General features: G+C 34.8%; 1 protein-coding gene across 1 annotated transcript in view; it reads right to left on the bottom strand.

The window, feature by feature from the left end:
• LOC110445712 (cilia- and flagella-associated protein 251-like) overlaps positions 1–9,539 on the bottom strand; it is a 15,949-nt gene extending 6,410 nt beyond the window's left edge. Inside the window, exons 1-10 of the mRNA XM_021490494.1 lie at positions 9,460–9,539; positions 9,248–9,338; positions 7,354–7,567; positions 6,110–6,181; positions 5,054–5,143; positions 4,024–4,072; positions 3,193–3,257; positions 972–1,031; positions 748–802; positions 155–268 (exon numbers count right to left, since the gene is read on the bottom strand). Coding sequence (XP_021346169.1) covers positions 186–268; positions 748–802; positions 972–1,031; positions 3,193–3,257; positions 4,024–4,072; positions 5,054–5,143; positions 6,110–6,181; positions 7,354–7,567; positions 9,248–9,338; positions 9,460–9,502 — 822 coding nt within the window. The 5' untranslated portion in view covers positions 9,503–9,539 and the 3' untranslated portion in view covers positions 155–185. The remainder of the gene's footprint in view (positions 1–154; positions 269–747; positions 803–971; positions 1,032–3,192; positions 3,258–4,023; positions 4,073–5,053; positions 5,144–6,109; positions 6,182–7,353; positions 7,568–9,247; positions 9,339–9,459) is intronic.
• Between the last annotated feature and the right edge of the window lie 1,816 nt (positions 9,540–11,355).

Genomic DNA, 11,355 nt, shown 5'->3' with positions numbered 1-11,355 from the left:
CGCCCGCCCGCCCGCTCACGTGATAACTTAATACGTCCCCATCTTCGACTGGCGTATAAAAAGTGATATAGAAATTGTGTGTTTCTTTCTAACAAGAACTCTATCACAAAATGGGACAAAAAGCGTAATTCCTATGGAGAAATCTCCAACTTACCAATCATCTATCACACGGTGGCGAAGCTTTATCAGCTCTTGTCAATCTTGTGAGGGTCTGTAATATGGTCTGTGAGGTGCTTCATCATCCCAAACATACGCACCCGTCTCTTTCCTACAACCAGGAAACCAATTACAGTGCCATCTAGGGCCAAACAACAATGTAACAAGCCATTCGGATTGATAGGTCTCGCCTGTGCCCCCCTTTGACCATCAAGGAACATGTCAAGTTTGGTTGGTCCAGCACTTAATAGTTTCAGAAAAACAAACTTCAATGCAAAAACTTAATGTTGATGGAGATGCTGACAAAGTCAATGGATCATGAAAGGTAGGCTGCATCCAGCATTTGATGCATGGGTTGAGATGTTGGTCTAGCATTTATACTTTCAGTGAAACTAAGTTAAATGCAAAAACTTCATGCTGACGAGCAACACCTTAAGTCTCGCTACCGCTACTTCGTGGCGGCGAGACAAAAATCGACAAAAAAGAACGTATTCCAGCACTCTTCCCTGTTTTTTTTTATAGGTCATTAATATCATTTTACAAAAGCAATCTTGAAAGTTTTGAAATAACATTACAGCATAAGTTTCTTACCAAAAACACGAAATAAGTCATCATTACAGATCATATACTGTTTGTTCTTTGGATCCTGTAAAATAAAGAAGCAAGTATACAGATAGTGTCATAATCAAAATCATCAGTTCAAAGGTCAGTTTTCAAGAAACTTCAATATGTCAACAAAAAGACAATTTCTATATATTGTATTTATATTGAATATATGTCAAATGAATGTTTTCAAAAATTATTGTTTCATTTACCAGAAGGCTGCTTTCCTTGGCAATTTCATAAACTTTCTTCACGACATCACATCTGGGCATCTGTTAACAAAAACAATTGTTCTGTAAATTTATATGTCTGTTTATTTCAAGCCTAGCCTCTTGATATATATAGATTAATATCAGGAAAAAAACACTACAAGTATACAAGGGGAATAACTCTTACAATCGATGTTAATCTTGACTAATCATTTATAATATCATAATTTTGTTACTTTTGTGTATCAACTGTGATAAGCTTAAACTAAAATTGCCTCTACATATATATTCTGTCTTCAACTAGGTCAGGTCATATTTTGAAACTGAATACAAAATTATAATTCTACAGAAGTGGATGTTTCCTATATGTTTAATTTGTAGAGAGATTGTGTTGGACACCTGGTACAGCAAAAATTCACAAGCTTAATATAACTATAAAATGAAAGTTACTTTCATATTGGCCAATGCATAATTCTATGGTACTATATAACTTACATATATATATAAAAGTAAACAAGATGTTACCTTATTTGAAGCAAAAGGAATTTTATCACAAACCCTTTCTGATACTCCAAATAATGAAGTTCTGGGATGAGTAAATTACATAGGGGACTTAAAAAGAGATCCCAGAGGGATCTTGGCGCCCGCCATTGTACCATTTTCATTAGTTCTTAGTCAGTTCGATCTTTTCTCTTCTTTCCTCTAATCTGTTTGATCGAGTCATGTTAACAGTAAATGCACCTTGAGGTAACTTTTGATCTAAACTTAATACTGATGTGTATGAAAGCCAACCTTCAAAATGAGTTTGTCATTTCACATATTTACTAGTACAATACTTAATGTGAAAGAAACAGAATCGATCATTGCAATATGAGAAAGATCTGTTAAGTTCTTCCTTAAGCCATTTTGTTTTTATGATCAGTCTCAAAATATAACATGCACAACCAGGGATCAAGGGGAAACTACATATCAAATTTAAGGAAGATCCCTCAAGTTATTAATGAGAAATAGTACTCACAAACCTTCAATGTCAAAAATCGAACATGGCTGTCGGTAGGCCATTTTGTTTAACTGATCAGTTTCAAAAGTAAACATGTACAATAAAGGATAGTGGGGAACCTGCATTAGCTGTCCCAAAATATTGTTTTTGGGCGAGCAAATAAATTGAAGCACTGGCTCAAATGACATATTGATGGACCAAATATTTGGGAAGAAATATTTCCACAGCATTTAACACAATGCTTCAGCACATTTAAATTACATATAACATGACATATAAAATTTGAGAAAGATCCCTCGCGTTGTTTATCCGATCAGTCTCAAAAGTTGCCCTGCATAGCTAAGGACCAAGGGGAACCTTCATATAAAATTTGAGAAAAATTTGAATTCCTTTGGCACTTCCCAGGTAATAGCGATAACAAACTTTCACTATCAAAATCCAAGATGGCTGCCCATCAGCCATGTTGTTTATCGATCAGTCTCAAAAGTTGCCCTGCACAGCTTAGGACCAAGGGGAACCTACACATAAAATTTGAGACAGATCCGTCTGGTACTTCTTGAGAAATACTATTAACAAGAATTGTTCAAGGACGGACGACGGACGGAAGGACCACAGACTTGATTTGAATACCCCACCATCAGATGATGGTGAGCTAAAAATCCCAAATCTATTATATCATGGATTGTTATTTCAATAAGTCTTGAGCGGGTATTCATGAAAGTGTCTCACGCTCAAACTCAGATTCTGTACTTAAGCCAATTTCTTGTTCCGGTGATATATTGAACAATTTATCAGTGATTTCAAAAAATTCTGGATAGACAGATAGCCTGATAACGTTTTCAATATTTACACTTGACCTTTGGGTTGTGTCACAAGATTTAAGTGAGTTACAAGAAAGTTGGTTTGAGCACTGAATCCATGCTCGAGCATGAGAACAGTTTCATGAATATGGGCCTTGGTGAATGGATCGAATGTAGAAGTAACGCCAAAATAAAAGGTTGTGAAAACATGTCCTAAACTACTTGGACACACTGTAAATGGCAACTTTTAATTAGCTAATTCTACGTTACCTTATGTAAAACTATTAAGTAACTTAAAATATTCCCCTGACAAACAATGTGTTAGTGTCACAGAGGTTGAACTCTAAATCACACAGTTTGTTTAGGCCTAAGTGATAGATGAAGTTGAATATTTCCTGGAATGTCAATGTATGTGAATAATCACCTGATCAGTGCCCATAATGTCAGCCAAAGCTGGAGACAGCAGACAGGGCTTCCCATAGCCCTTACCTGCAAACAAATGTTGTTGTACGATAAGATCTTAATATACAGTGTACCTCTTCATCACACAAAAAAGGGGAAACATATTTTTCCCTATATCTAAGCTCCTTATCAATTTTTTCTTGATAAACCGTGCTTAAATTTTTTTATGATTCAATTTTAATTCCAAATGCAATAGATAATTAGTAATGGAGGCTACTGGAAAAAAGTAAATATTATGGTCATGTTCGACAATGGTAGTACTCTAGGGTGACATTTATTCTAATCCATCAATTTATCTGCCTAACTGGTTGGTACTTTTGAATGCCTGTTGAGTGTAAATCTAGCAAGCCTTGTGTGACCTCTGGTGGCTTATAGGTCTCTTTCTGAATTTTCAGATTAATACGATTTATGTTAAATGTCTGTTACATTTTTCTGGATTACCATCAATAATACACAAACTACAGATTATTTTCATGTTATTACATGTTTACCTGTTGGGAGTGGTATAAACCAACTAACAGATAATTTTAGCAAAAACTCATCATATTCTGTAGATTTGTCATTATAAATATAATATCAGTTGTTTTGTCTTTTATTCAAAACTTTTTAATATCTATTTTTTTCCTAAATTTGACTTGAATGTAGTTTACTACATATTTCAAAAGTTAGTGTTGATGTTATAGTAAAACAGTCCTTAAAACATCTGAAGATGATCTTTCAGTCAGTAAACCCTACTTTCTTGTGAGTCTCACTGTCAACCTTTTACTAGGTAAATATAAGTACTTCCACTTACCTTTTCTTTCACCATCACCTTTGTGTTCTCTGCTTCTTTTGCTTGGTTTCTAAACAATATGGAAATCAAATTGTAAGTAAATATACTGCTAGTATACAATGTATGATATATTTAGAATCAACAACTTCCAAATTACAGAAGAAAACATGACAGGCAGCAAGTTGTGATACAACTGTAATAGCTGTACATCAATTACCAGTAATAACTCAACATCTAACAAGAGGCCAATAGAGCTAGCATCACTCAACTGGTTATGCTGATGTCTGATGCATGTAAATATGATATAATCATGTGATATGGATGATCAAGGGCAGTTATATTTGAAATTTTGAAAGAATCTTACAGGTCAAGTGGTTCAATTGAAGTTAGGACCTGTTTGACGCCTGCAATCTTAAGCCAATAATTGAAATACAGTATATTTGAAGAAATATTAAAGCCCTCCATCCCAGCAAGCCACTTACAGTTAAAAGCATGAAACTTAAGACCTTAAAGTTTTATATTTTTAAACATATTTGCATCTTCTACCTATTTGAGCTTGAACACAGATCAGGGTAATTGCTTAACACACATGTGAGACCTACTGGTCTGTCTAACGTATCCAAGTATTCACAATAAAAAAAACTGCTTCTTTAGAAAATCTTACCTGTAATTTTTGACATTTTAACACTTTTAACTTTTAAAGTTCTATTCTTCATTGTCATTTATATGCAGATACTTTATAGCACACTATCCAAGCTTCCTGCTTGACAAATTTCAGGACCCTAGGCCTAATGGAATTTTAAAGGAATATTCTAAAGGCTTTTTACCCATCTATAGCCAACCTAAACAAAATATGACAAAAAAAAGATTCACACTGCTGGTCTTCACAACATATCCAATTACCGGTATCATTGCTTTAGACCTAGCGGTTATTTTCAGATTTTTTTTCAAATGATGTTTTTCAAAGAAAGAAGTTCACACAGAGAAGATGGATGCTGCATCATACTATAATTTAAGCTCATAGGCACTCCGTGTCAATGTTATAACCTACCGGTGGTCGTTTAGGCGTGCGGCTACTTCGGCGAGGACCAATCTCCTCCTCTTGTAGTTGGCGAGCTATCTCTTCATCATCCATACCATCCTGTAAAATAGCTGCAAGTTTTGAATTTGCATTCTTTCCTACCTTTCAGATTATAATTCTTACCATAATAATGAATACACTGATAATTTTTTAATGGTATTTAGACGGAAACCAAAGTAATTTAAATACTCTCCAGTGTTCTTGTTGATGTTTTTTTTAATGTCTATTTCATCAAAACAAATGGCCTAAGCTAAAGAGACCTGTTTTGCTTTTATATCTGTTATTCAATTTTGTTGGCAAATTATCTTTCGTGCTAAAAAGATTGTAATCTTTGCCTTATATTAGCCACTCATGATCAAGAAGCAATAAGATAGCATCATTTGATTTTATATTTGTTTGATAAAACTTGAATCAGGGCAGCCTCACATCCTAACTAGGAATGTATACATTTTACAGGTCAGATGTCTAAGCATAGTTATTCTTATTAAATCTTCAAAGTTTCAACACATCTGACTGCTGTGACCTTGATCATGGGTCAAGGTTACTTATTAGAGCAGCCTTTCACTCTTGCCAGCTACATGTACAGGCCAGATATTATTACTGTTACGAAATCTGTTTCAGTTTTTAAGACTTTTGCATAGGTGTTCTGAGTCATAATTTTACCAAAAAAATAATAAATTCTAGGTCTTTGAAGGACGACCAAAATCATATAAGTTCCCTTTCTTTGTTATTTTATAGTGCTATCCCATCATCATATATCTTGCCACCTATTTCAGACTGTAGTTAAGTGTGCGCCTTACTCAATCGCTTCAAAAGTCAAGCTGGTGTTTTTGGGTAACGATTAGTCCTGAGGGCCCCATGTCACAGAAGCATACACTTGGTCCTGAAGTAATTTGTATTAATTATCTGCCATACAATGAGCAAATAACAGAGAAAAAATCAACATATGTACATGTACTATTATGATGGAATATCTAGTTAGGTTGAGAAACTGTAGAAAGTCATTAGCAAAGGCATGACACTTACTGTCACTTCACCCAATTTTTCATTTTCTATCTGTCTTTGAGATTTTGGTCTCTTTTTTGGTGGCTCCTCTTCCTTCAACACAAAAACAAAATAAACAGTTTCATAAGTCACAGTTCAATCTATTAAAACTGATCAATTTGCAATAGACTTATTCGTATATCATTTAGAGACAAACAATTTCTAGTAGACCAAGTAATACTCATGATATACTACAGTGAATCAGTGATCATGATATACTACAGTGAATCAGTGATCATGATATACTACAGTTGTGGGATCACACAACGTTACACGATGTGCGCCCAATGTTTGCACGGTGTGTGAACGATATGCGAATGATAAAAAGTTGGACGATGGACAAACAATGTGCGATAACAATCATGGTTGGTGTAAATTGAGGAATACTATAACAATATATACATGTACGGTTTCTCTTTTTAAACATATAAACTTGATTTTTATGAGTTTCTATAGTCTAACTACACCTATAAGCTTATCTTTATGTCTATACTTTCTTATATTTAGAAATTGTGTTTTCCGTATTTTTTAAACGACCTTAATTGACACATGTAAAATTACAACACAGTCCCGCCGTATACAGGTAAACATAGCCACTTTGTACATGTACCTGGACTGTAATTTTCCCCTTTCGGGGCACTTACATATTTCGTTGGGTAGGGTCAGGGGTGTGAAAACCCCAGGTGAAGGGGAGCTATAGGCAAACTGCAAATAACAAATACTAAATGTCCAGTTGTGTTTTCATTACGGTCATACAGTATCGCATATCAGCTCCATGTGTCAGGTACAGGCCAGGTAAAATTCCGGTCACTCATCAAATTGTTATTTACCTGTTCTGTTACCTTGGAGCCAAACCCATTCTTGACAGTATAACGGTCACTGTAATGCTGTGTTACACGCATTGCAAAACTGTACATAATCTTTATCACAGTGATGAGAAATTACAGTAATACATACAGCTTTCATTAATGCATACAAGCTTTCCGTATTTTTTTTCATTCCATAATATTTATCTACAAATTGTACCGTATCGCACAGTTGTGCGGAGAGAATCGACAACTTGGCGAACGATTGTTAAATCGCACAGTTGTGTGCACCATGTGCGAACGATGTTGTGCGCACGCTATTTTTGGTGCGTTGTGTTGTCACACAACTGTACCTTTAGATGACACAATAATGTGTTAGAACTAGGAAATTAAAGATTATCTGGTACAAAATGTCTGTACACAAGTAGTAAAATCAACCTCTTCTTCCTCTTCTTCTTCCTCTTCCTCTTCTTCTTCCTCCACTCCTTTACTTTCTTCTTTCTCTTCCTCCCCTCCTTTACTCTCTTCTTCCTGTTCCTCTTCCTTTTTATCTTTGCCATTACTTTTGTCATCTTCCTCGCTTTTCTCTTCATCATCAAGTAACTCCATTACTATGGTATCAATCTCTTTCTTCCTGATTAAATAAAAATGTCCATATATATCATATTTTACATGCAAAAAAAACAGTAGCAGGTTGAATATATTTAAATACCAAGCATAGGCAATATATACCCTAATGAAGTCACTTATAATATCATTTGTAATTATAAAACTGTAGTTATGATGTTTAATGAATGTTTCCCAAGAATATACTTGATCAACATGGGGAACATTTAATACCATTTTAAAATCATTTATAAAATATATATATAAATTATTGTAATAACTTAACTGTAGTCTAACTTGACATATTTATTGATATTTATATGTACTTAAGCAAAGAGTGATCCGAGTTCAGTACTGATCTTTTTTGGGTCCTGCCTCCTTAAAACTGAGCATACAAAATCACTGTAAAGTATCATACTAAGAACACTTCTAATTATATCTTGCAACAAAATGTATCAAAATTTTGAAATGTCACAGGAAATGACGTTTACTAGCCAGGATATCATCGTTGGAAGCATACTACTCTCTTCCTGCTAATACTCCCATACAATCATATTTTTTCGTGAGATTAGAGGTAAGGTGACAGTACCCAAATCGGATCACCAAACCATCATTTTATTAAATCATTGAAAAATCTGAGGAGGAATTATATTCATTTATGGTTGTATCAAAAATAGAATATCAATGGGTGTTCTCACAAACGAAATTAGCACCCGGGGCTCACTTGATATTTTTATAAAATGCTCTAAAGTCACCAATCAGCGTCCCCGGTTTTTGCGAATGTCGGTACCCAAATTGGATCACGGCTTGAATTTTGCAGTATCGTACGCTTTAAACGAATTTTTTTTTTCAGCATATCAACATTTTATGATGACCTTTAGAATTTATATGACAAAAAGTATTTCTATAGTGTGAATTTATTCCTATAGTCCAAAACATAGTGCATAGTCGTCGCACGCGCCATTTTTAAAAATGTAATCAAAACATTGACATTTGAGTTTGAATTACGTTTTCTTGCGCTATTTGAACTGAAAAACTAATTATCTGTAGTCAAAAAATAGTGCATGGCTATCTATTCTAAGACTACATCATTGTTATATTTATAAGTATTTTTGCAAAAAATGATCCGATTTGGGTACTGCCACCTTAAACAAAGTAAAATTTGTTAAACCTGAGTAAAATTTATAGAACATTCTAAAAAAGGCATTTTCAAAATGTCAACATATATCAGACCCTAAAGGAATTACCTCCCCATGGTCTGAGATTTGAGCTAAACTAATGAATTTCTAGGATCACAATCAATTATTTGCTTTTTTCTCAGCAAAACAACAATCCATTTTGTTTAGGTACAGTCTTATATTTTTAAAAATCCATTTGATGAAGAAAATGAACATAATTTGATTCAGTGTTAAGTAGAAAAAATACATGGTAATCCATGTAAACTGTCCATCACTTCTCATAAAAGTCTTCAATCGTTTCATGAGGTTGAAAATTTACAGTACACTTTTTTCCTGTTTTCCACAATTTAAAATCCGGGTCAAAATTGTATCTGTAGAAATACGTTTGAAAACCACTTCTGGCGTACAAACCAACGGTTGGTTCAATGAAAATTGACGAACATAAAATGAATAATATTTTCTATTTCTATAGATATCAGCTAGTATCCAATAACTCGCTGTTAGGTCAAGCTCCACAGCATAATCCTCACCTCTCGGACAAATCTGTTCCGTATTTTTCTTGAAGTTTCAGTCGAATCTTTTTCGCAGACAAAGTACTCAAGTCCGCTCCCTTCAGCATCTCTGGAAAAGACAGTCACTTGTGAATCTTATTAACTGAAGGCCTATTAAATAACATTGTGTTCAGCAAGGTAAACATGTTTAATCAATAAATGTTTTGTCAAATATAAACAAGACGGCAAACCTTTCACTGCTGCTCGCATCTCTTTTCCACTCAACTTGGCCATGTTGCCGACAAAGGAAGTCCAGATTGTCGAAGGGACGTAACTCTCACTCCGGTCGGTGACTGCCCTAGAAACAATCGGATCTTTCCGGAAAGATTCGAGCATTCATTTCTGAGTTTCCCGGAGAGGTCAAGATTTACTGATCAAGAGTTTGAGTTTAAACTATACTTGCTTAAAATATACCATACAAGTGAAGAAGGATATTTGTAGAACCTTTTCTTTTTAAGTTTAAATCAATTTTATTAAATATAACGTTAAAATATAGATTCAAGACTATTTTTCACAAGTTAGTCTACCAATTAACGGTCTCTTTTGATATAATAAGAAAAAGCAAAGCCTAAAAATCAAACTTAATTTCGATAGTTATGACATTTTCGGCTCTTAAACGAACGTTTCAACCTTGTACTGTGCGGTTTGTCTTTTTGTTTCGTGCGAACAGTCAAATGATTTAACATTCAGCTCTGAAAAAACCACATACACAAAGGAACCATGCAGCAGCGCTGAAGACGTGACAGTGTTTCTGTTTGGTTAAGATATGCTATATTTGAAATGTCGTTTTCATATGTATAATGGGGTAAACATATTGTGTAGTTGATATTTATTTTACAACAATTATGAAACAAGTTATTTCAACTTATATCAATCACTCTTGTTAGCCCGGATGTTAGCGTGCGGTGATCTTAGTGTGGCCCGGGAGGAAACCGGAGTACTCGGAGAAAATCCACGTGGTCGGGCAGGTGACCACATACCTTTTCATGTCCGATCGGGGAATCGAACCCCGGCCGCCTTGGTGAAAGGCAAGTGCGCTAGCCATTGTGTAGTTTACCACAGGATTCCACACCCACATCATATATCTATCTATCAAAGGCTAGCTTCTTTTATTAAGTCCTCGTTTAAATCACTCGTTAAAATTACACCCTGAGTGATCCCAAGTCGAATAATTAAGTTTACCACGAACTGTATACCGTTTCAAAGATTTGAATTAAGGAGTCTTAATTCAATATTATATTTCTTAAGGTTAATTGGTTTAATATATGTTTTTGTACTAAAAATTCATCGAATGTTTTGAGCTTAGTCTTGATCATGTATGTGCCATTTAACATTGCCGCTTTCTATAGAACACTCATTAAAGAAATCTTGTAATGCATCTTTCCCCTTGTCTATAGATGTATAGATAGAGATGATTTTCAGTGTTTCATAGGATATTTATACCTCTTTATAACGAATATTTTCTACATTTGGAGACATCGCGTTCTGTACCTGACTGTTGGGTATGTTGGCGAATAGATTTAGACCAAGAACCCATGGAATAAGATGATGGAGTATGTGTTGGAAAAACATATCTAGCCTTATTTATTGAAGTCATGGAGAATTGCTGATTTTCAGAATTTTACAAAAATTCTGAATATGTTGGAACATTTAGTTGCGTATGTTTGAAATTTCACAATAGAAACACAGCCTATAGCAACTTTCCATGCGCCGATCTTATTTCCAGGTAGGAGAATAATAATGATAATAATTCGAGGTTCTTATATACCGCTTTAGCATAGCCTAGTTCGGAGGTCGTCTCAAGCGGCTCGCAAATTATTATCTGTAGTTATAGGGCCTTTGCAACCATCCAATACATTTCTCAACTCCCTGGGGAGCATACAGCCGGAGCTGCCATTTCGGCGCTCACAGCTAACATTAACAATTCCAGCACTGTCCAACCACGTACTCATGGAGTTGACCAGAGACGTTACACTTAAAAATGACAGATTAAGATGGCGATAGACAGATTAGGACAATTTAAAGGAGATGTACACCCCAATATGCATTCGCGATGGTTTAGGAGCGTTAGGACAGATTGTGGTACA

The sequence above is a fragment of the Mizuhopecten yessoensis genome, unplaced genomic scaffold (assembly GCF_002113885.1).
Source record: "Mizuhopecten yessoensis strain PY_sf001 unplaced genomic scaffold, ASM211388v2 scaffold259, whole genome shotgun sequence".
Classification (NCBI taxonomy): Eukaryota; Metazoa; Mollusca; class Bivalvia; order Pectinida; family Pectinidae; genus Mizuhopecten; species Mizuhopecten yessoensis.
This window is presented reverse-complemented; position numbering and strand designations above follow the sequence as displayed.